Source organism: Mesocricetus auratus, unplaced genomic scaffold, assembly GCF_017639785.1.
Source record: "Mesocricetus auratus isolate SY011 unplaced genomic scaffold, BCM_Maur_2.0 Super-Scaffold_15014, whole genome shotgun sequence".
Taxonomy (NCBI): domain Eukaryota; kingdom Metazoa; phylum Chordata; class Mammalia; order Rodentia; family Cricetidae; genus Mesocricetus; species Mesocricetus auratus.
In genome coordinates, this window is record NW_024429186.1 from 36,666,237 (window position 1) to 36,691,763 (window position 25,527).

At 49.7% G+C, this 25,527-nt stretch overlaps 1 protein-coding gene across 3 annotated transcripts in view; it reads left to right on the plus strand.

Annotated features, from left to right (window-relative positions):
- The window catches only part of Actn1 (actinin alpha 1), a 91,311-nt gene that overhangs the window by 26,542 nt on the left and 39,242 nt on the right, over nt 1-25,527 (plus strand). For all 3 annotated transcript variants that reach the window (XM_040742831.1, XM_040742833.1, XM_040742832.1), the window contains exon 2: nt 22,191-22,305. In XM_040742831.1, coding sequence (XP_040598765.1) covers nt 22,191-22,305 — 115 coding nt within the window. The remainder of the gene's footprint in view (nt 1-22,190; nt 22,306-25,527) is intronic.

A 25,527-nucleotide genomic window follows, 5' to 3' on the forward strand; every position in this document is an offset into this window, starting at 1 on the left:
GTCAGCTCATTTGTCTGCAGTCTGCAGGCCCAGGGTGGGTCAGTCACTCCAGGGTCCAAGCAGGGCCACAGGAAGCTGCCGACTGAGGGGTGGCTCCAGCAAGCTTTCTCTCTGTGATCCCTATGTGGACTGTCAGAGGGCCTCCAAAGTCTGTCCCCAGACAACTGACCGAGCTCTTCTAAAGTTACACAGCAAGCTAGTGGCAGACTCAGGATTCCAACCAGACGCTACCAGACCCTCCATTTCCTTTGTGCCCCTATGGTTCCATAGGACTCCCCTTGGCTTTGTGGTTCAAATTACCCAACCATGCCCCCACCCCTGTCTGCCCCCAAGCACAGGCCCTGGGACAAGAGATGGGGTGACAGGTCTCAAGGGTCCATAGAGAAGTTCACCAGGCTGTGCACGCCTCAGAGGCTGGGTTTGATCACCACTGTCCCCACCAGTAGCCCGTGGGATCTCAGAAAAGACTGAGCGACGGGATTGCTTGGCTCTGGGGAAGGGGTGACGCAGGTGTTCCAGTTGGAACCAGTGCTTCTGGAAGGGTGCCAAGCATGAGTCTGTATTCTTCAAGCTTGCCCAGCTCCAAGGCCACATCCTGTCTTCTCTTGTCCTTTCTCGGCCTAGCTCTCCAGAAGCCTCGGAGCTCCGAGCTTCCTCTGTCCCACCCCTTTCTTGCTGAGGCCACCAGAACGCCAAAACCAGAGTGAGGTGGGCTGGGCTCAGACCTTGCTGGTACCTCTCCAGTGTACTTAAGTTGGCAACTGGGTGACTTCTTGTCATGGAGGATGGTGTGTGAGATGTGTGTGTCACCGGTCCAGGGGAGTGAGGTGGCATGTGGGCCCCTCGGATTGGGCTGAATTATTCCCTTGTCTTCCTAGAAGGGTTCTGAAAAAGGCAGACTTGAGTGGCTCACTTCCTTCTAGAGAAACTGAAGCCTGAGTCACCCTGGAGTCAGGACCCGGGGAGGGACCCTGGCTGTGGGAGAGGCATTTCCCTCCTGCCTGTGTGCCAGGGCAGAGGGCAGGGCAGGCCTGAGGCAGTGTCCGGCCCTTTTCTACCTCTGGTTTGCTTTCATTGTCTTGGCGGGCTTAGTCCTTTTTTGGAGCTGGCAGGAAGGGAGGAGGAGTGGGTGGCAGTCTAACTCCCAGCTCTCCAGTATACTCTTTTGCTTGCTTGTTTGTTTGTAGACAGGTTTCTCTGTGTAGCCCTGACTGTCCTGGAACTCGCTCTGTAGACCAGGCAGGCCTCCAACTCAGAGATCTGCCTACCCCTGTCTCCTGAGTGCTGGGACCAAAAGCATGTACCACTACTGCCTGCTCCCACTATACTCTTTTGAAATGATTTTGGTATATAAGCCTTTGGTACCTGTTTGCTTGTTTGTATGTTTCTTGGGACAGGGTCTCTATATAACCCTGGCTCTCCTGGAATTTGATATGTAGATCAGACTTGCTTCTACCTCCCTGTTCAGCATGGGTCCTGGGATTAAAGGCGTGAACCACCATGTCTGTCAAGATTGTTTTTTTTTTTTTTGTTTTATGTGTAAGAGTGTTTTTTGTTTTGTTTTTTCTTCCTGTATGTCTGTGCTTCATGTACTTGCAGTACCTGAGAAGGTCAGAAGAGGGGGTCAGAACCCCTGGGATTGGGGTTACAGACAGTTGTGAACCACTATGTGGGTGCTGGGAACCTAACCCCAGTATACTGCAAGAGCAGCCAGTGCTTTTAACCACTGAGCTATTTTTTTCTACCACAGCGTTATTTTTTACACCACATATAAAATTTGATGTTTAACTATATGCGTATAAACCCTTTATTGTAGTAAGCATATGTGTATGTATATATTTATATATATTTACTGTAGCTAAGTGCATGAGTGCATATATTTACCATTTTAGCCATACTAGGTTTGCCGTTGAGTGACACTGAACACTTTCATTGTTGTGCAGCCGTGATTTTACCGTCATTTCCAGAAATTTTCTTCACTCTGTAAAACCAAAACTCTGTACCCATTAAAGCAGCATAGCATTCCCCTTTGCCCCAGCCTCTGGTAGCCATACAGATTTTCTGGGAAATTGCTCTCCCTTATTTTAGGTACCTGATAGAAGTGGACCTGTCTTCTGTTTTTCCTTCTGGGATTGGTCTGTTTCACTGCAGGTTTGTCCAAGTACTAGTTGGTGTCAGAATGTTCTTTTTAGGGCCGAATAATATTCCATTATTGTATTAACACATTTTGTTTATCTCTTCATATGTCAACAGACATTTGGGTTATTTCCACGTCTTGGCTATTGTGAATTATGTCTCTATGAAGCCGGCGGCAGTGGCTTTAATTCCAGCACTGGGGAGGCGGAGGCAGGTGGATCTCTGAGTTTGAGGCCAACCTGTCTACAGAGTGAGTTTCAGGACAGCCAGAGCTACACAGAGAATCCCTGTGTTGCCCCCCAAAAAAATAAAACGTTGCTATGAAATTTGGTGAATAGTTGATCCTTGGCATCTGTGTGTATGTGTGTGTGTTTGTGTGTGTGTGAGGCACTTTGAGCTTCCCAAATGAGGTTGGCAACTCAGCAGAAGGCCTTAGACACACTCCATTCTCTACCCCACCCCCCCTCCGGGCTTGCCACAGTAGCTGTCTGTGAAGGCAAGTAGGCTGGCCAGCTGGGTCCCCAAGGACCTACCATATCGGCACTGGCGTCCACATAGCTCTGGGGAAATCTGGAGCCATAATTAGGGCTAATTTGAAGTTTCAGTCTCCACCCTCTGCCTTCCTCCCGTCTCCTCTAGCCTCAGACTTGGGGAGGGGGGTTGTTGCACCCTCCTAGGCACCCCAGGGACTATCAGGGAGCCGGCAGTTTGCTGCTGTCCTCACCGTCTTCCATTCACTTCACCGCCAGCTTTTGCTCTTTCAAGGGTTAGTATATGACACATTTTTGGCCGGTGAGTTACAGAGACACTAATGTAAAACTTCCTAGCTTCCCCTGGAGCCGAGCACCATCTGTTTCTTTAGCAGCAGGATCCTCCATCCTGATTCCATCCTCTCAGGCTGCAGCAGCCAGCAGGTGGTTGGCCCCTGTATTTCCAGCCTCCAAATACAAGCCCTTTCAGTGGGGTAAGGCAAACCGGCCTCTGCCTGCTGCTAGTGTAGGCTCTACTCCAAGCTGCCTGTGTTCCTTCCTGACCCCACTCCCTGTAGAGATCTGCATGTGGTCCCCTCTGGGTGCTATGCGCTACTTATGAAGCCTGTGCCTCATTGATAGTGTGGACCTGCCAGTTAATTGGAGCTCTCTGAGAGTGGGGCCAGTTTTTATTCTTTCTCAGGGCCTGGTAGTGGAGGGTCCAGTACAGATCCGTTCTTGACCTGTGATGAGGCCACGTTCCCAGGAAGACCTTGGGAAGTTGGAAATATCCTATCATGATGCAGGTAACACAGCTAACTTACCCGGCATTCTAGCTTAGCATATGGTACACTGGAGAGCACTGGTTGTCTCTCCCCACCCCTTTTTAAAGTTTATTTTACTTATTTACTATTATTTATGTGTTTGTATGTGTGTCAGTGTATGTGCACAAAGTGTGGATCAGGAATTCTAGACAATTGTGAGCTGTCTGGTATGTGCGCTGGGAATCGAACTCATGTCCTCTGCAAGAACACTATACACTCTTACATGCTGAACCATCTCTCTGGCTCAAGATTTATTTTACGTATTTGTGTGTGGGTATATGCATGTGAGAGCAGGTGGCCTAGGAAGCCGGGGGGGGGGGGTCTTGGATCTCCTAGAGGTGGAGTTGCAGGTAGTTTGAGTTGTCCAACATGGAAGCTAGACACTGAACTTGGGTCCTATCCAGGAATTATGAGCCATCTCTCCAGCCCAGTTGTCCCCCCTTGTGAATGTACTGCTGCCCGGGCGGGAGCGGCACTCACTACCACTACCCAGTGTCACAGGAAGATTATACTGAGAATCACCAGCCTGGGGGACGAGCAAAGTTCAGAAAATTGAACGACAGCTAAGTCCATTATAGGAAGGCAGCAGCCTCTGTACAGAGGACACCCAGAGATGGCAAGAAGGCAGAGGAAATTAGGGATGTGGTGTCAGGGAACTCTGGTTTTGGGCTTAGGGCCCGCTCTTTTTTGTAAATATTACATTTAGCATGTGTGTGTGTGAGCATGTTGCTCACGAGGAGGTCAGAGGGCGACTCAGAGGAGTTGTTTGCTTCCACTATGTCGGTCCTAGGGATGGAACTCATGTTGGCATGTCTGGCTGAGCCATGTCTTCACCCCTGGGCTGTCTCTTTGCCGCTTAACCCTCCTGAATGTCGGTGTCTCTGTTTCTAAAATGGGGATCAAAGCAAGCTGCCTCTTAATAAACCTGCTGTGAAGAGTAAGTGTGGCCCTTGCTATAAAGTGCAGAGTCAATAAGAGCCAGCTGTCGTTGATGTGTCCCCTCCACTAGCTGGGGGAAGCCTGTGACGGACCCTTAGGGAAGGCGGGACTTCAGGCCCCTGTGCTTTTCCTCTGCTTCTCCTTGGTCTGGTCTAGGCCAGGTTCCTTGGAGAGGCTGCCTGAGAAGAAGGGGCACCAGGTGGCAGGCATTCTCCTGCAAAAGGACATTGCTTCCTCCCTTGGCAGAGAGGAGTTACTAAAGTCTGGCATAGTGCTGGCTGTGTGCTCTAGACTGGGATTATGTGTGAGGGGAGAAGGGGTCCAGGATGCTTTGGGCTTCATCCGACACACTGTTCTCTCTGATCTCGCATGTCCTTCCTTCCCTCCAGCTCCAGGCGTTTTAGCTGAGAATCCCAGCTGCTCTCGTGGGCCGTGCTTTTCTTTCTAGATGGCAAGCCCCAGAGCCTCTTCTCCATCTCGGTGCAGCCGGTGTCCCATCCTCCTGCAGGGATGACTCTGTCCACTCCTGTGTGGGACCTTGTCCAGGCCCTGGGGAGTGGGTAGGTGACCTGAGTTCTGCTGGGGGACACCTTTGCTACTTGGATCTGCAGCAGTTGCAGGGTGTTTGGGAGAGTACACATCTTAGTAACTGTGTCTTTGGGCCTCAGTTTCTCCCCCTGCCCCCGTGTGTGTGTGTGTGTGTGTGTGTGTGTGTGTGTGGTTGCACGCGTGCATGCGAGCTTGATGTCCAGTCTTTAGCTGCTCAAACTGAACCCGGAGCTCACTAATTCGGCTAGAATGACTGGCCAGGGAACTTGAAGGTGCCACTGGCCTCTTCCTTAGTACCGCGGTTACTGTCATGTGTCATCACACCAGGCTTTTACACCGGCTCTGGGAAATCTTGTGCAGCAAGCACTTTACCCACTGGATATTCTTCCTGGTCCCCAATGTCTTCATCCGTGGGGAGGGTTATGTGCCCCGTGGAGACTGCTCGAGCTAAACAAGATGGTGGATGTAGGCCACGTGGGCTGGTGTTTTGTACCTGGTGAGCTTGTGTAGATAGGTGGGAATGTAGTCGGATGAACCAAACTGTGCTTTTAGCAGCAAATCTTCTTTGCGATGGCTGGGAGCCTCGTCTTCTTGTGCATTTCTTTAGCCCATTGTTGCCCAAGCTTGCCCGATTACAGGATTTGTCTGGAGTACCTGTTACAATACCAATTTGTGTGCCCTGGCCTAGGTCTTCTGAACTGGAGTGGCATTTGTCAGGGTGGGACTGCTGAAGGATTTGATGTAATGGGGCAGAATTGAGAAATGTGGTTTGTTTTTTCTTTAGCTCACCCTCCCTGTATAATTGGTCTTGACCGGATGTAGTACATTGACTGGAAGTGGGTATGACTCCACAGGAAGTGGGGGACATTGTAGATGGGAAGCTTGTCTCCAGTGGTGGACTCAGAATGAGAACTCAGGTCTTCTGATGCTGTGTGTCTGTTTTCCTATAAATGTTCCCTTAAAGCATGGAGAAGTGAGGGGGTGGCTTTAAGAAGATGATGGGAAGGGGGTGACTCACTCAGGTTGTCTTAGGGACCTATAAAGACCTTCTGAAAACTAGGACCTGGGTAAGCCTGGTGGACCTTGGGCTTCTTCCCAGGGTACCAGGGATGTAAAAAGATCAGAAAGGCATGTTTTAGATGGCATGGGCTAGGCGAGCAGGGCTGCAATGCCTGCCTAGGCTGTTGAGGAAGTCACAGGGATTGAGAGTGCCCCTCGACAATCTTGATTGGTCTGGAGGGCCTTGTAGAAGCCTGGGCAAAGCTGGCTTCCCAGTTCAGACGGGAGGGTGAATAGCTGTGGCAGCTAGCCATGCTGGCTTTGGAGACGGTGCTCTTTAGGTTTTCTACACCCCTGTCGACTGGTGGACTCCAGAGGCTCTCCCCACTCCAGGGTGGTGAGGAGCAGGGGCCACTGCTGAGGCAGTGAAGGAGAATGGTTGGGGCACAGAGATTCCGCTACCTTCTGCTCTGCTCTCTTTTGGGTCTGGCTCAGGTCTGCACCAGGTGGGGTGGGGTGGGGTGGTCTCTGAGCTCTCCTCCCTCTCTCCTAGAGTGTCTCTGGGCTCCATCATCGAGGGCTGTGCCTTCACCTGGGTCCAAGCTGCTCCTGTCTCAGGTTGCTCCCTTGTCCACCCCTGCTCGAAACAGTCTGAAGGCGTTTTCCAAGAGGCAGGCGTCCCTGTGTGTTAACCCCACACCCATATCTCACGCCCACCTTGTCACCCCTCCATCTATTTCAGCTGAAGACAGACCAGATACCTTCAGTGGCTCCCATTGTTCTCAGTGGGAATGATCCTAGCGTTCTGTGGCACCCCATTCTGGGGGTCTGGAACCATGCTCACCTCTGGTGCTAGCCACAGGGACTTTTTTCTTTTTCTTTCTTTCTTTCTTTTTTTTTTTTTGAGTAGACTTCTGTCCTACTTACAGCCTTGGCCGTTTTGTTTCCTCTGCTTGGTTGGCAACTCCCCTTGCCCCAGCATGTGCATGCAGCTCAACTCTCATTTGGTGATGTAATAGGAATAGCTTTTATTATCGGGGCCTCACATTTGCAAAACTTCCTCCTAAGTAGCTCTCTTTGGAGCAGGAGTCAGGTCAGAAACCATAGTCTCAGGCTTCTGTGACATTTCCTATATACACTTCAATTGTCATTTATCCCCCCATTAAGCCTCAAGTTCCAGGACCTTAGGAACTGGTTTTATTTACTTACGGTATCAGTACTCAGTGAGAATGAATGAATGAACAAATGAATGAATGGGTGAGTCAGCTCCAACTCCCCGAGGGAGGTGGGGGGAGCATGGGCAGGTCAGGGAGGATCTGCACTGGCCTGCTGTGAGGGAGGCTGCTGTAAGGGGGCCAGCCCAAGCTCAGACAGGCTTCTTGCTCACAGGCTGGCATCCACACCAGCTTGGCTGCCTCTTTAATTATTCATTGTCTTTTTCAATGGGCTTTGTGTTCAGAAGCCAAGAGACAAGAATTCGAACCCCCTTTCTACCTTCCCAAAACCGAGCCTCAGAAGAGACTCCTGCCTGACCCAACCCATCCTGCATCCCCAGGGAGCCACAGGGCCAGCGCCCCTCTGCTGGCTTAATCTAAGCATTGGAGGTGATTCGCCGGTCTGTGTCCTGAGCTGCCCCTTAGCTGCCCTCCTAAGTCTCATACTGTCTGGGGACCACTGAGAAAGTCTCCACGTGGCCTTCTATCTTGATCTCCATTGCCTGCAGGGCGACAGGCAGAGCTGGGTAGTCAAACCAAGTCTTTATGACTGGATGGCTTCCCTGGAAGAGCCTCAGCTGTCCCATGAGCCAATCTCAGCCCTGCCATCGGCCACCACTGTTGAGGTCTCCTCCTTTGATGGAGGACTGTGGGGCAGATTGGCTGAGATGAGGCATGCCTCGGCGGCGACTTAGTGAGTTGGATAGACATACAGAGAGAGCCACTCACTGGGTCATTGAAATAGCTCCAGAGCTTGATTGATTGCTTCCTCTTGGGGCTCCAAGCTGTTCTCTTTGCATCCAGTCCGTCCTTTAAGAGAGTCTGTGACACTGTGTTTTCCTCTCAAGGTTCGGAGGAGACTGGACTGGGGCTGTCTCTGCTGCCCAGGGGCCCTCCTAGGGGAATGGGTGACGGAGTCTCTGTGATCTCCGATGAGGGCAGTGGCCATACTGAAGCACAGATGAGACCTCAGGTCGTGTGAGGCCTCTGAGCATCCCAGCACAGTCAGAAATGGTCTGCCAGACCATTACACGCTTCCACAGAGGTGTATCTATGCCTCAGCTGCCTGCTGCAGATCTGTCTGCCCCATCTCTAGAGTCCAACTGGTCATGCTGAGGGCTTGGCCAGCTGTCAGGGCAGCAGGTCTATTGGGTTGGGCTCTTGGATAGGCTGGGCACAGTGGTGGTAACAGACCCCATCAGCTAACCATGGGGTGAGGGCCCCCTACTTTTTATCGAAGGGTACTTGGGGTGTCAGTGCTGCTTTCTGTGTGTTCAAACACATGCATGTATGTAGTTCTGGGAACTAATCCAGGAGCTTGTACATACTAACCAGTGCCCTAACACTCAGCTATAGCCCCAACTCTCTGGCTTCTGGGGGCACGTGTTGAGACAAGGTTTCTCTGTGTGGCTTCCCTGGAACTCACTCTGTAGACCAGGCTGGCCTCAAACTCACAGAGATCCACCTGCCTCTGCCTCCTGAGGATTAAAGGCGTGCGCCACTATAGCCTAGCTCTGGACTACCTTTTAAGGTGTTGATATGTACTGTGTGTGTTCCAGGAAAAGATGGGTGATTGGACCTCAGGTTAAGGGAACTGAGGTAATTAGTTTCTTTGTTCATGGCCCACTGTCATTGTGGGTTTATGCAAGATGACCATGTGATTGTCACATTTCCTCCACAACACTCCCTACAACAGACCCTTCAACCTTTTCCCTGCCAACAATGCAACCCAGTATTCAGCCATGGGACAATGTCCTGGATGGGGTTGTGGGTTGTAGGGTGAGTTCACATTGAATTCCCTCATGAGGCTCTGGACCACTCTCTGTAAGTGCTATAGAGTCCACTTGTCACTGAGCATCCTTCTGACCTCTCTGGGATCTGGACAACCATTTTGTATACAGAGCAATTTCATGGGTCCCAGGATGGCTCCCACAGTCCCATTTCTTCACAGTGTACAAAAAGTTATTCCACAACATGCTAGTGTGTGTAAATCTAGACTTTGGGCCCAGGCTGCTTTTTGGGGTGCTTGGTGTCTGTTACAGACAGATATATCTGTGTGGAGCCCAAGACCTCCAAGAACCTTTCCCAAATCCTTGAAACCTGTTGACAGGACAGGATCCCAGCTGTCTCCAGTGGTTGCATGGAGGTTGGAGTTCCTGGGCACTGTGCCAAAGGGTCTCGCCGAGCCTGGTGTAGATTGCAGTATAGGTCAGAGCAGAAGACCCAGAGTGACAGAGAGGACAAATGGATGCTTTACTTTGTCCTTAGAACTTGTGCAGAGGATGTGGTAAAGTTGGTAAAATGCATCATGTAAACCGATCTGCCCCATGTTTGTAGGAAAATCGGGAGTTCAAGGTCAGCCTCTGTTACATAGTGAGTTTTAGGCCAAGCCTGGGTTACATGAGACTCTGTCTCAAAACAAAACCAAACAGCTTGTGATTTGTGGCTTGACCCTGGAGAGCAGATTCCATAGAGGGGCTTGGAATCTAGTCCAGCTCTTCATTCCTGGTCAGCACAGTACATTCCACACAAATGACCCAGGAAGAAATGGATGCTAACCCCATTCTGTTTTCTGAGCCCCCACCATAAATCAAGTGTTTTTCCACTGGCCCAGAAGGGGTAGAGGGATCCTGTCACGCACAGGTGCAACATTAGTGTGTTGATGCCATATTTCAACACCATAGGAGAGACATCTTAGGGGCTAAACCCTGCCAGGCCACAGAGCCCCATACTGAAGATTAGTGGGTTTGTCATCTGTGGGAGTTCTCTGTGAGGAACTGGGTGACCTGTAGATCTTAGGATCTGTGCCAGAAAAACAAAACAAAACAAAACAAAACCAAATGAGCTCACTTGTAGGTGGCTTTTCCTTCTATGGGGAAGGAATGTGCAGGCCAGTGCTGTGGGTCCTGGCTGGCTGATCTGTGTGCTGTCAGGCAGGCAAGGGCCAGAATCACTCACTCTGGATGTGAGTCGGGGGACAACAGCCCCACCCCACCCCCATGCCCCAACTGTCTTCCTGGAATGGGGTGCCACTCTGCTCAGAGAAGGCCTGCTCCTCCAGCCTTCTAATCTGCACCCCAGCTTGCTTGGGGTAGTGGTAGAGGGAGCCCAGGCCCTGTCTCCAGCAGTGAGGCACTAATGCTTTTGAGATATGCTTCTTCCAAAGGGTCAAGTGCACAGAGACAACAAAGACCAATGTTGGCGTAAAAAATTTAGTGGGATTCTAGAATATTTAACTTGACTTAAAAAAATTAAATGGCCATATTATTATGGGGATATAATCTTATAGCTTAATCCTTTACACTGTATTATATAGATAAATGCAACCGATTTGAGAACATGAAAATAAATTTCATACCCCTTGGCTATCACTCTTCTGCCCCCAGCCGTATACAACCAGTGTTTAATTAGTTAATTTTGGGGACAGGATCTCACTGTTTATCTCTGTCTAGCCTGGAACACACTAAGTAGACCAGGCTGGCCTCAAATTCACAGAAATCTTTCTGCCTCTGCTTCCTCCTCAGCCCAGGGATTATTGAAGGCATGTGCCACCACACTCAGCCATATTTATTTATTTCTGAGATAGGGTCTTCCACCTTATAATCCTCCTACTTCTGACTCCCAAGTGCTGGGATTCTAACCTGAGCCCTATGCCTAGCTTTACTAGTGTACTTTCTGTCCGTGTGAAGAGAGTGGAACGAACACACACACACACACACACACACACACACACACACACACACACACACACACACACCTTGCAGTGAGCACTGAACCCTTTGCACTAGCTCGCAACAGTCCTATGGAACTGGGGACATTTTTGTCATTACTAGTCATTTACCAAGACTCAGAGAGACCAAGCAAGTCTGGGATTATAAAACTGGTGATGGGCAGAGCTGGGGCGTTTGCTGTGGACTCTTCAGTCTCTGGGAGCAGGACAGTGTGGGGGCCTGTGATGGTGGCAGATTGGTAGGTGCCGTTGACGCTCAGTAGCTAGGGGCTAAGACGACAGACAGCTGCCTCACTAGGATTCTGTGTCTCAGTGTCCTGAATTCTCCCAGGGTGCACAGGTTCAATCTGCACAGGTCAGGGAAGACCATGCCATGTCCTTATGGTGGGCCCTTTCTTTATAAACAGGAATTGTGCCTCAGGTTCAACAGCCACTTTGATGTAGGTGGCCCTCCTGGTCTCTGGCTCTGTGTCTCCCGAAATGGTCTCTAAGTGGACACAAACCAGAAAACAAGCTCCTCTTCTACAGTCTGGTTTGGGTTTCCCCATGAGTGGGAGAAAAATAACAGGGCCTCTTTCTTGCCAATGCTTGGTGCTCTGTGAATGATTAACCCTGATTAAACAGACCGGGAGAGGAAGTGACAATGGACATTTATTGGGCTGCTGCTATGACCAGGGCGTTTGCTGGCTGGCTAGTATGCATTGTTCTAATCCTAACAGCCCTGGAAGTAGTGGCATTGTTTATCCCCTTTGTCAGGGAGACCCTTAGGCCTGGGTGGAGTAAGTAAGGTCACTTGAACCAGCTGGGTTGGCATTTTTAGGCATTTGTCTGTCGTGGACAGAGCACTGACTATTGGTCTCGTTAGCCCCACTTTACCTGGGAGGATCATCAGGCTGAGAGCCTTGTCCAAGGAGTCAGGACTCTTGAGAGGTCAGGTCAGGCCAAAAGCCAGCCTGTCGGCCCCCCAAAATTACTGTCTGCACTTGAGTTTCATTTACCCATGCATTGGTACTGGGGAGGGGAGGGCAGAAGAAGGGGAATGGAGGGGAGACTTAGACAGCAACCAGTGGCTGAGGTCTCCTTTACTGCAGCTCCCAGGTGGGTGGAGAGTAAACAGACCTGGGTGGAGATGTTCGGTGGAGCTCTGCCTTTTATCTGCGGGTGAAGCAGCTGACACTTGCTTTAAAGGCTGGCAGACGGCCATGAATAAGCTAACCAGACACTCCTGTTTACATTACCAGCACACCAGGCATTTGAGATCTCTTCTGGGGAGCTCTCTGCTTAGCCAGACTGCCTACAGCACATTCCCTGGCCAAACGGGCCACACGTGTGTGTGGACTCTGAGGGACTCTAGGGTGGCCCTGGGGAGTGACCCTCCCTTTGTCAGCTGGCAGGTGGAGTAGGGAACTTAAACCCAAACACACCAGGGCCTCTGGCCTGAAGCTTTCACACCACAGCTGGGGTCTGGCTCTGACCAGTACCCATAGCATCTCAACCAGCATGGTGCTTGCTGTATAGAAAGTTCCATGCTACCCTCAAGACGCTTACCCACTCCTTAGGTGGTCTGGGACCATGTGGTCAAGGGGCTATACTTTGACTCTCTCTACATTTCACCATTATAGACTTAGCTGTGGGGAAAATGTGTTGTTACATTGTCCTCTGTCCCTATCTTGTTATGCTTTTTCTTGTAGAATTTTACCAGGGAATTTCCTCAGAGCCCTCTGTCTTTCTCATATTGTTTGGTTATTTTTTTTGTTGTTGGTTTTTTTTTTTTTTTTGAGACAGGGTTTCCCTGTGTTGCCTGGGCTGTCCTGGAACTCTCTGTAGTCCTGTAGCAGGAGTTCTGAATACTCCCCTTAGCTTATGCTCTTATAACTTACACTGTTTCTCTTCATCGTTTTGCCATTCTTTCATTTTGTGTGTCCTACTCCATGTCTGTCTGTTTGGTTGCCTGACTGGATTGCCCCAAACATCTTCCCCTCTTTCTTCCTCAATCTCTCCTTTCTAACCCCTTCCCAAACTCCTCCTATTTATTCTCTCTGCCCAACAGCCCCACCTGACCCTCTACTGCCTAGCTATTGGCCATTCAGCTTTTTTGTTTTGTTTTTTGGTTTTTCGAGACAGGGTCTCTCTGTATTGTTCTGGAGGCTGTCCTGGAACTCGAACTGTAGATCAGGCTGGCCTCGAACTCACAGAGATCCACCTGCCTCTGCCTCCCTAGTGCTGGAATTAAAGGTGTGCGCCACCAACGCCCAGCTGGCTGTTCAGCTTTTTATTAGACCAATCAGGTGCTTTTGGCAGGCAAAGAAGCACATCTTTACATTAAACAAATTAAGCATAAACAAATATAACACACCTTTACATAGTTAAAGATTCCACAACAAACCAAACTGGCCTGGAACAGACATCCACCTGCCTCTGGCTTCTGAGTACTGTGATTAAAGGTGTGCACCGCCACCGCCACCGCCACCAGGATGTCATATTCTTACTCTGTGTATGGATTTTTACACTGTGTATGTGTGCATGTATGGATTTATGAGGCAGGATCGAATGTAGTCCAGGCTGGTCTCCAGTTTCCTGTATGGCTGCCTCAGCTCTCAAGTACTGGGGTTATAAGCATGAGTCACCACACCCAGCCTTCATTCTCTTACATGTGAGGGGGGACGGTTTCCCCTCTCTATTATAGAAACAGTTGGTAATACAGTAGCAGTATTAACACTCTTCCACCAGCTGATTCCAGAGAAAGAGGAAGTCTGTTCTGTCCTATCCCAGAGACTTGCCGGTAAAGGTGAAATTTACACGCTTCAGACAGACTTTCTCTTCATTTGCATGGCTTTTTAAATACATAATGACAGCATGTGGTGTAAAATTCAAAAGAAAACAAAAGGACATTCTGTGAAAAGCAAATGTCCCTTCCTCCCCTGTCCCAAACCTCTTCTTCCTCTTCCCCGGAGCCAGCCACTGTTCCCAGGTTCTCCTGCATCATCCAGGGAGACTCTGCTGTCAAGCTTTAGCTTGGTTGCTTTTGTTTTTCATTTTCATGTCAGTCCAAGCTAACCTCAGACTGAAGAGAGTGCTGGGATTGCAGGCCTGCACCTCCAGTACAGTCTGCTACCAAGCTCCAGCCTATCCAGTGAAAGTTACCTGCTAGGCGGGGAGGGTCGGGAGCCGCAGCCTTGTCTTGAGTCCCTTGAGGTTAAACCACCCATCCCTGTGGAGTTCATTGGGAAGAAACTGAGGAGGAACAAAAGGTTGTCACCAAGTGTTCTATTTGGCTGTGGTGCTGAAGCATCAGATGATGGGATTTCAGAGCTGATGGGTTAACGTATCTGAGGTCACGTGTCTCGCTGAACCAGGGCAGGCCCAGGCTCCCTGCCTGACTCCTGTCCTTTGAACAACTTCCCTGAAGCGAGCCAGGGTTGGTAACCCTAATCCCAAGAGGAAGATGTGTCCAAGGGAAGTGTGGCCAGCAGGTGACACCTAGACCTGTGTAGACTGCTGTGCCGTCCCTGCCCAGCCAGTCTCCGTTGGTTGCAGGGTTGTTTACTCTGTACTGGTGTCACCAGAGGCCTCTGGAGGGTCAGTTGACCGAGGACAGCCTGGAGTTTGCTTGAAGGAATAACTATCCCAAAGAAGAGGTTAGCCAGGGGAAGGCAGAGAGTGTAACAAACTGTATTTAGAGGCAGTTGAGCCAGGAGAGCAGCTGAGGATCCTGGGAACCTCATTTCCTGGAGCACAAGTGTGTTTGCATCTGGACACATTTGGTCTTAGCCATTTTGTCATGTTTGTATGATGGTACACAGTTTTAACCCTGTGTTTATAAACGGTAGTACGCACAATCTTGTTTCAGACATTTTTGTTAATTATATATAAGCATTTTCTTATAGTAATGTAGTTTCAAAACCCATCGTGCCAGTCATCTTTATTCTAAGTGAACACATGGTGATTTACTTAACTACATGCCTTATTCATATAATATGGGGTGTTTTTTATTTTCTTCACTTCATTAATGCTAGGGAACACGCTTTCATGCTTAAAGCCTTTTCTTTTAAAAACATTTTTTAATGTGTATGGGTGTTTTGCCTGCACGTGTGTCTGTGTACTACATGCATGCCTATGCCCATGGAGACAAGAAGAGGACGTTGAATCCCCTTTGGGCGCTGGAAATTGGATCTTGGTCTGCTGCAAGAACAGCAAATGCTCTTAACTACCAAACCATCTCTCCAGCCCCTACAGCCTTTCCTTTATTTGGCATTTTTTTACCCAGGATAGAATCTCGGAATTGGGGTGCAGTTCAGGCCTTTTCTGGCTCACTTTGGCAAGCTGCTTCCCTTCAGTGCTCTAACAGACCAGCCTGCACACAGCTGCATTGGCATTGTCTTGCACACATTCTACCAACAGGAATTAGCAGGTATTCATTTTGCAACTATAATGGGTGGCTGTCCTAGTCTGCTTTCTATTGCTGTGATAAACATCATGACCACGAGTGATGGGAGGAATGGATTTATTTTTGCTTCCACGTCCTGATCATACTCTAACAGAGAAGGACATCGAGGTACTCAAGCAGGAGTGAAAGCAGGAACCATGGGCAATAGCTGCTCACCTTTTTTATACTTCCCGGGAATGCCTGCTTGGGGGTGGCGCTTCCCCAGGAAGCTGCCCTTCCACCCCATCAGTCAATAGTGAGGAACGTGCCCCCATAGATTTGCCTACAGGTTAATCTGAGATGATCCTAACTTGTATCTAGTTTACGGTCTAACCAGCATGATGACCTTACCTTTGTTTTAATTCACAAGGATTGGCAGGATGTGTGTAGTCATCTAATGTCCTTTCTGAAACACATTGATCGGTTGCTCAGGCTGTTGATGAGTTCCACGTGTGCAGTTTTCTCTCCTCCTCACAGGATGGCCCCTCTGCTTTTGACAGAAATGCCTTCACTTCTTGCAACCAGAGTCTCAAGATAGCAAATGCCATCCGGTGGTCTTTAGGAGTGTGACCAGTGATAGGAACAGATATTGGCTATGTGCTTATTGAATGCATCTCATATTGTGTGTGTGTGATTTATTTTGTTAGCAGACTTAGAAAGGCTCCATGCTTTTCTACCGTGGGAGGGACAGAGAGTTACCTAGTGAGACTTAATTTAGACTTGGCTTTTTTTTTTTTTTTGAGGCAGACAGGGTCCCCTGTAGCATGTATTATATTTTCAGTTGTAGCAGCATTTAAAGATTGTTACTGTGAAGATCACATGAGTTAAATGAGACAAAACACTCAGAAGAGGGCCCAGCCCACAGAGAGTGCATTCAGGCTTCAAAAGCACAACTGTTGTCATCTGTGCCATACATGTCTGCCTCGGTGAGACCAGATTCTCCATGGGCATGATTTTGTGCTGTCTGAGTTTGAAATAAACGTTTTGTTGTTGTTGTTTTGAGACAGGGTTTCTCTGTGTAGCCCTGGCTGTCCTGGAACTCTCTCTGTAGCCCAGGCTGGCCTCGAACTCACAGAGATCTGCCTGCCTGCCTCTGCCTACAGAGTGCTGGGATTAAAGGTGTGTGCCACCACTGCCTGGCTTGGGATAGACTGTGATTGACATCTAGTGGGCAGGGCCCATAATTATCTGATGATATCTGAGACCACATTACTTTTCCAATGGGGAATACTCTGACCCCAGATTCCTAAAGTATCAAGATCAAGATACCCTGCTTATGTGCCAGGTATGGCTGGACCGTTCACACTGGTCTCAGCAACACTTTCAGGGACCGCTGGGGCTTTTGTAGAATCACAGTCATAAAGGGACTTACTCATGAGGGTCAGCCTGGGAGCCACGCAAATCCCTTCACCAGCATTCACACAGTGCTCTTCTGTGACATGCGGCAGGTTCCGCTTTGGGTCCCCTCGGTGCACTGAGCTCTGACCTTTCCTGAAGCGCTCTGTCCTTTATCTTTGTGAAAGCAGCTGCCTAGGACCTGTATCTCAGTGATCTTCCAGATACGGCCATGGAGCGTTGGAGAAGTGAAGTCACCTGCGCGGGTCATTTGGGTACAGCTGTCTCCTTAGCCAGCTGCAGAGTCTCCGTCTCTCATCTGTTCTGCCTGGGGCTGCACCCAGACAAGCTGCTTTGTAGAAGCTGAGGAGACTTCCTCAGACTTGGCTTCTCTCTGGCCTGTCAGAGACCTAGTTCCTGAGTCCTGCTCCTCCTGCCCGTGTGTTTCTGGGTGGTCTCTGTCAGCCCACAGGTGCCACCTCTCTCTCCGGTGACTCACCGCCATGCTGCTCAGAGAGACCGCCTTTCTCATGCCAACGCTGCTGACACGGTGGGGTCTCCTGAACCCATCTGGCTTGTGTTTTCACTTTCCAGTGGATTCCATGATATTTGGATCACTCGTCTGACCAAATTTACACGTAAAATTTCAGCCTTGGTTCTGCAGCCCTTTCAGCATCCGGCCCAAGCCAGAAATCGATGTCATTCTGGGGAGCAGAAGTTGTGAGGGCGTTAGAGTTGTCAGTTTGGTGGCCTGATCCACGTGCCCTCAGTTGTACAGAGAGGATGTTGGGTGCTACCTATGTCATCGATGGGGTGTGCTTACAGCATGTACTATAATGACAGTAGCTTTCTCTGACCATAGTGACAGCGGTGCTGAGAAGCTACTGGTAACAACCCCCGCTCCAGCCCAGGTCCCCTTCATATTTTGTTTTTGTTGTTGTTTTCAAGATAGGGTTTAAGTTGTTTAAGATAGGGTCTCACTATGTAGCCCTAGCTGTTCTGGAACTTACTATGTTGGCCAGGCTGGTCTTGAACCCATGGAGATCCACCTGCCTGGATTGTTGGGTTAAAGCCCTGTGCCACCATGCCCCCCTCCCTTGGCTTTAAGGGTACTCTCATCAGATCTCTTCTGTTGACAGTTCACAGCGTACCCACTGCTACCCTCGTGCTGCTGCTGGATATCCGAGTTGGAGCTGTCACAGCACGAGGGTCACTCACCCCCAGAGATGGATGTGGGGTCTGTGTGGGCATCTCTGTGGCCACTTTGTCTGTGTGGTCCTGCAGATTCCTGCTCTGTCGAGTGATGCCACATAAGCTTGTGGCCTTCCTGTTCTTGCTTCCCCCTTCCACTAAGGTCCAGACTGTGTCTGACACAGATATTAAAACTCAGCCGCTGGTTCATGGCATGGGAATAACCTTCTATACCCCAACCTCTACTGGCTGTGACTATTACAATAGAGGCAGTAGTGATAATAGCAGTGGCCACATCAGACCCACTGTATTTCAGACACATTAATATTATGGGGCACTTATTACTAAGTACATACTGCTACCTTGTTAGTAGTATTTAAGCCTTGCCTCAGGCATAGCCTAGTAGACTATTGTCTCCATTGTACAGTTCTGAAAACTGAGGTATATGGAGAAGGGTATATATAACCTCTAGTGTGGTATAACCACACTCTAAGTTGCGGTTATAGGCATCTTTAAGCCAGGAAGGAGGCATTCTCAAGCCAGGGGTATTCTGACGATATATTAAAGGAGACATGTTGCCATGCTAGTTGTTAATGACAAAATGAGAACATGGTAGACCCTAGGGAAGCAAGACCCAGGCCCTAAGAGCTGGGGACAGGGCGCCCGTCTCTCACTGGCTAACCTGTATACTCCTATCTTTTATGACCCTGAGATACCCTGATACATGGATACATTCTTTATCTCCTCAAGCCACCATATGTACCAAGGAATGGGAGGGGTGAGGGAACCCAGATTCCTCCCAATTTTTCCCTGCAGAGATTGGTAGCTGGATGCCCATGAACATGTGTGTGTGTGTGCGCACACACACACACACACACACACACACACACACACACACACACACACACACACACACACGGGGGGGGGGGGAGGAACAGCAGAGATGTGCCTGTCTTGTCACAGCTCTGGGTCCGTGTCTAAGCATGGCCCCCGAGACGTTGTGGAGTACCCTGACCTGAGTACATTTCTGGAGCATAGTAGATGGATACGGTGAAGGGAGGCTCGTCAGCTGTCTCCTTATTACACTGTGAGATGTGCAGGTTCCTGGAGGGGAGTGAAGATTTGGGGATGAGGGAGGAGTTAGATAAAGCAGGACCCACTGGGATGCAGGCAAGCGTGTGGTCCCCTGCCCCTTTATTAGCACAAGTTGGACCATTAATTAGGCTTCTAAGTGTAGCACTGCCCACCCTGACGGGTATTGTGTGGGACCAGGAGTGTCTGAAATGGGTGGGTGTCCCTATGGCTGCTAGCTTTTCCCCCTTGCTGAATCCTGGGGCCAGTGCTAAGGGGATGGTCATTCTGTGGGGACCTTGCAGCCTGAAGACAGAGAGAACGTGATTCATGGTGGTGTGTGGCTTCTCTGCTGGGATGCCCGGGGCTGCCATCAGAGTCACCTTACTGCACCTTCTGCTGTATTAATTCTTCCAGCACACTGTAGCACCAGCCCCGGAGGCTACTCAGAGCAGTACCTGAAAAGCTGGGATCTTGGAGAGTTTGGTGGCTGGAGGCAGGGAGGGGTGGAGGAGAGAGAGGGAAAGCAGTGGAACCAGCTCTTCCAGGCCCAGCCACCAGCATGTTTGGGCTTTTGTTGTATAATGGCAGGCATTTTGTGCATTTTTTAAAATCCTGTGGACTTGAAAGTGTCTTGCGATCTCCATGTCACTGCTAAGGGAACAGGAGTTTTGGAAGGCCAGAGAACAGTGGATTCAGAACAGTTCGTAGGAGAATGTGTTCTTAATGGTGAATCACTCCACGTTCCCCATGCCCTCCCAAACTTTGTGACAACTGCTCATGGGGTACTTTAGTACTTTGGAGGGGCCCAGGGCACTAAGCTGTGGGGCCCTGGGAACTAGGACTTTTATTGACTCCTGGTAGGCGTAGCCTCAGGGCTTTGTCCCGGAGGCCTGAACAAACACAGGTGTTGTTTTGGCTCCTGCAGCTTCCCCAGGAAATGGGGCCAGCTGCTTTCTCCACCACTTAGCCTCTTTCACAAGCTCGTCCTCTTACAACAGCCTCTTCCTCCCTCGGCTCCTCCCTGCCTGCCTTCAAGATCAGGTTAATCAACAGGGAGAACTCACGACCCACTGCTGGGCGACTCCCACCAGGAACTTTAGCTTCCAGTCCCTGGCACTAGCCAGTCTCCCTCCAGGCCTTAGGAGGCCTTTGGCTGAGGGCTGAAGGGACTGAAAGTTGGAGGATGGGTCTGGAAGAGGCTTAAGAACAAGGTGTTGGGAGATGGGAGATGCTGATCGTGGAATAAGACACTCTCATCCCTGGCCACAGTAAATGTGCATTGTGGTGGCTCTGGGCCAGAGTATGGACAGGTGGCAGATGGGAGAGATTGTGTAGAACCAGAGTAATTGTGCTTACTCTAAAGATTTAAACGTGCTATGCAGTATTTTTTATGCCAACAAAAGAATACTTTGGCTGCAATATTTTTTATGCCAACAAAAGCAGCTAGAACAAAATGAAAATAAAAGCTAAGGCGCACACCATCCCCTGCCAGGGTATCCAGTGCATACTGTCCTCTGTCAGCCTTTTCTCCTGAGCTGTCCTCTGAGGCCAGAGGGTCTCTAAGCACCAGGGAGGATGGCCACCCACCCACTCCCTGTCCTGACTACTTAGTATCACACATAGGCTGTGTCAGCTTCAGATCCCTGAGCTTTGTCTGCATCAGGTTCTCTTCCAGGGCCCAGCTTCTCCAGGGCCTGGGCTTCTGCTGTTTTGTTTGTTTGTTTTTCCCAGTGCTGTAGCTCTGATTCTGCCCACTGGCACCCTGGGATATGCAGGTGTTGAGTCTTGACTTTCAAGAGCTGTCAGTCTGGGGTGTTGGGCTGACCAGTGGCCGAGCAGTGATCATGTAGCTAGGTCCAAGCAATAGTAGAACACGGTGTTGCAGGCTCTGTGCCCAACCCAGACATATCTCCTGGAGATGGTGACATCGATACCCAGTCCTAAATGGCAGATGTGCTAGCTAAGCAAGGTACACAGGACAGAGCAGACTGAGGAATGGTTTATTATTCCTTCGCCCACCCTGATCTGATGCGGTTTCCCCCAAAGATTTGGTATGGCACATACCCCTTCTCCATGTCATGGTGGTAGGTGTTTCCAGGGGAGAGAGGGCCCTGGCTTGGTAAGTTGCCAGTGAGCTCTGAGAACTGAAGCCCAGAGCTCTTCCAGCCCCTGTCCCTTCTGATCTCTCCCTCTCTTCAACTGTGTTTGTAAATCCAGGCAGACAAGCTTTGTTTTTCCTAACAACAATGAGTTTGGTGTTTTCTCTGCCCACCTGTTGCCTGCATACTTTGGAGGTTCCCAAAGCAAAGAGGGTGGGACATGAATGACCTCCCCTACATGAGGACCTTCCAAGCTGCTCATCCATGGGACTTTCAGGGTGGGTGGGAAGAGCTGTGTGACCCTGCAGTGAGGTGGACAGGACCACACTCTTGAGCCTCATGTGGTGTTATGGGTAAGATTTGGCTAAGTTTCCAATGGGTGTGAGAAACTGCAGGGCACACATCTGTTCCCCGTTGTCTCTGGAGTCAGCCCATTCCACGTCTGTTAGTTGGTGGCCTGCCTGTGGTTGGTGACTCGATTGTCCCCAATGCCATCTCAGAGAGAAGTAGCTTCAAAGTTGAGGGTCTTTACATTAACTTCCTCCCATCCCTTCTCTGAATTCTTCTCCATGGTTTTACAGCTGAAGATACCCACATTCACATGCTGGGGACTTCCCCTTTCTCTATCCTGATACCATGCCCCCAAATTCTGTCACCATTGAAAAGGAATCCTTTTCCCTAGCTGGCTACCAAGTGGGAAAGGATTTTGTAAGGTAACTTAGCTGGAGGTACCTGCAGGTTTTGCATTAAACTTAGGCTTTATTCTTAAAGCTGTAACCGCCAAAACGAATTTCTCTTACAGGGTGACTGATAATGATGAGAATGTGGCACTTTTAGATGTGGGCAGCAATGATGCTTTTGACGAGAGCTGAGAAAAGAGGGAGGTGCTGCTTCTTTCCCATTACCCTGCCCCCCCCACCCATAGGCCCCAAAGGATGCCTCATTTGCATTTATGTGAGGAGCTCCCTGATTGGTTGATGTCGAACACCTATGCTAAGAGTTTCTATGGATTCTGCTGAGTGGGTGGCTGTCCTCCATGGTCCCTCCGTGTGGCTTGTAAAGTAGGGTGCCACAAGCCTGCTGAGGACAGGACCTTACGCAGAACAACTGGAAAGAAGGTGTGGGGTGGGGGCCTTGGGAGCCGTTGAGGCTTGCGGTGAGGGCCTCAGAGACCCACCAGCTGCTTTTCTTCCCTTCCTGTTAGACATTCACGGCCTGGTGCAACTCTCACCTGCGGAAGGCGGGGACCCAGATCGAGAACATTGAGGAGGACTTCCGAGATGGCCTGAAGCTCATGCTGCTCCTGGAGGTCATCTCAGGTGAGCTGGCCCTGGCCCTGGTCCCCCTGGGTTCTGTCCTAACGTTTGGCTGCATTCTGTCCATAGTTGTCCCTGGCCACCATGACCACCAGGCGAGCACATGGTGTATTGACACACATGCAGGCAAAACACAGATATAATTAATAAAAGATATACTCAAGACGTCACATCACTCTACTTCCGTGGAGGGATTGCTCCTGTGACCTTATTCGGCCCTGTCTTTTAAAAGTCTTACCGCTTGGAATATCACAACACTGGAGCCAGGCTTCCAGAACCTGAACCACCAGGGGACAAACCGTAGCATTGCGCATGGCCGCTTGGGTGCTCCAAAGTGGGGGCTGGCCCTCTGTTCTTGCTTCAGCTTTCATCTGGTCACCCTAAACCTAACCTGGGACCACAGACCGCTCTGCCTCTGCCCTGCATTCCAACATTCTCGTTCTTTGTGTTCTGTTTCCTTCTTTCACGATCCCCCTTTAACCTCTTGTGCTGTGGGCCTCTGGTGACTCCCACCCAGAGGAAACCACCAAAGCCTTAGGTTCAGTCTCCACCCCTTCCCCTCCTCTCTGCCGCACAGCACTCTGACAGCCCAAATATGGTCAGGCTGCTCCCTGCTCAGAAGGCTTTTGTGCCTCCCAGAGCTCCCAGCCTCAGTCCACATTCCTTTGCAGAGCCCTGAGGATCATTTCGGGAGCTGGCACCTGCTTTGCTTCCAAGTAACTATTCCCAAAAAGGTAGCAGACCTCAGGCCCTCTGCCGCACTGGGAGGCTCTCCCATCTCCCCAGGCGACAAGTCCTGTTCCTTGTGCTTTCGCATGACTTCTGACAGGCTCGCTTCTTTAAGAGCAGCTTTTCACATTCCCTTCAAAGTGAAACTTGGGCAGGGCGAAATATACGCAGTGGGAGACTTAACCCCTAATGATCTAACGATCTGATGAGAACACCCAGGCCTGTACTTGGCTAATCTTGGCATCTCTTAATCCATTCAAGTCAACACATCATGTTAAACCCTGACATTCCACCCCTGGACCCCAAAAGGCTACATTCAGTTTATCTCCACGAGTCCTCATGATAGATGTTAATAATTCCAGCGTTGTCCAGAAGTCCCTACTGAAATGCCCGACAATCTCTTAGTTCTGAACCCCTGCAATAAATAAGTAAACCAATCAATCAAATCTGCATGCCTCTAACATACAGTGACACAAATAGGAGGACTCAGGGCATAGAAAGGGAGGAGGATGGTACCAAAATAAGACAGAATCTCAGAAGAGTGAAGATTGCAGCCCGGTGCAGCCGTGTCTGGTCCTGGGGGAGGCATGGTGGTGTGATGTGAGCTTCCATGGGCTTGAGTAGCCCCCCCCTTCCTCCCCGTGGATTTTCTCTTGTGTCCTTGCATCCACGGCCCGAGGCTTTCATTAGCAGACATTCCACATTCTCAGCATCTTCAAGGATTTTTCATTGCAGCTTAGGCGTCACCCCACAGAGCTCTTTGTAGGTAATTCAACCATGCCATACACTTCCTAGCCTCCCATGCCTTTTCTGCATGCCTGCAAAACCAGCGTCATATGGATGAAGCCGAGACTTCTCCGGCTGTCTGTCCATCCCCCGCCCCCCAGCCTGTCCGTTCCCACCCACATTGCAGTGTCCTCTGGGTGCCTGAGAAGCAGAACCTGTGTTATGGAGCCTGTGACAGATGGATTTGGCCAGTTGCTCAAGTGTCAAAGGCATCCTTATTGTCAGGACATTTTTTCCCCTTGACACAGTGTAAAGTGCTTGGCTTTGTTGTTTTGTTTTGTTTTTTAAAGCGAATAAGAGATAGTTTACTCTGGAGCTGTTTGGAGTGACCATGGCCCAGAAACACAGATTTAGGTTACCCCAAAATTCCATGTTCCAGTGTGGACGCAGTTTCATGAAGTTTTTATAATTTTACAGAACAAAGAAAATCATAAATCAAGGCAAGTTTAAGATACATTGGTGGGTATACCAGAGAGGATGGGGAGACTTTTTCTGTAGCCCAAGATGCTATCTTGGTGACATTCTAAGCCTTTGGATGGACAGAAGCTAGTAGTCTGCTAAGTGTGTGGAATCCAAAAAGTTTCTGTTAGTCACAAGTGGTTAGTTCTGACACAGAGGAGAGAACACTAGCTCATAAGGTCATTAAAAAACTCCTGGATTAGCCGGGAGTTGGTGGCGTACGCCTTTAATCCCGGTACTTGGGAGGCAGAGGCAGGTGGATCTCTGTGAGTTTGAGGCCAGCCTAGTCTGCAGAGTGAGTTCCAGGACAGCCTCTAAAACAATACAGAGAAACCCTGCCTCAAACCCCCCCCAAAAAGAAATTCCTGGATCTTTTTTTTTTTTTTTTTTTTTTTTTTGGTTTTTCGAGACAGGGTTTCTCTGTGGCTTTGGAGGCTGTCCTAGAACTCACTCTGTAGACCAGGCTGGCCTCAAACTCGAAATTCCTGGATCTTATCAGTGCTATCTTGGCTACTTTTAATGTGGTGGGTCTCTAGTACTCACATCCTGTCTGTCCACAACTTTTAGTTTGCTCTTTTGGGGGTGAGGCTTCAGATTTTTTGGATCTTTTCATTCAGCTCTTGGCCCTTGATTCTTGTTGTAAACCTTGCTAAGAGCATCTGCCCATAACTATGCCCCAGCTTGAAGGTGATGCTGTCTTGAGATTTCTTTACCCAATGAGTTAGTCTATCCCCTTACACTCAGCTTCCAACAGGGCTCCAGGACACTAAGAGTTCTAATAGGTCTTAGTAATAAAATTCCTGAGTCAGATATAGAGGAAAATGCTGAGAGATCAGAGAGAAGGAGCAAGCCACAGCCACCTTTACCTCACTAGCTTCCCAGCAGAAAAGAGACCAAGTTCCTGTTTGCTCCCACTTGTATCCCTGCTCTGCCCAGCCATCTCACTTCCTGTCTGTCTGTACAGACCTCCAGACCTCTATGGTTAGCTAGTGGCAATCTCCATTCTCTGATCTTCAGACACCCTTTATTTGTACAAATAAGATATCACCACAGTCAGAATACCTCTAGTCCATTGTGTGCCTCGCCCCTGTCTGAAGCCTCCTGAGTAGTCAGTCTTGACTGGCTTTGTTTCTGTTGGTACTCTGGTCTGCTGAACTCTTGAGACCTGTCCTTTCTTACTGGGCTACAGTTACATTAACCTCTCCTATGCCCAGCACCCTAATCTCTGGCATCTACAAGGACATAATAAAT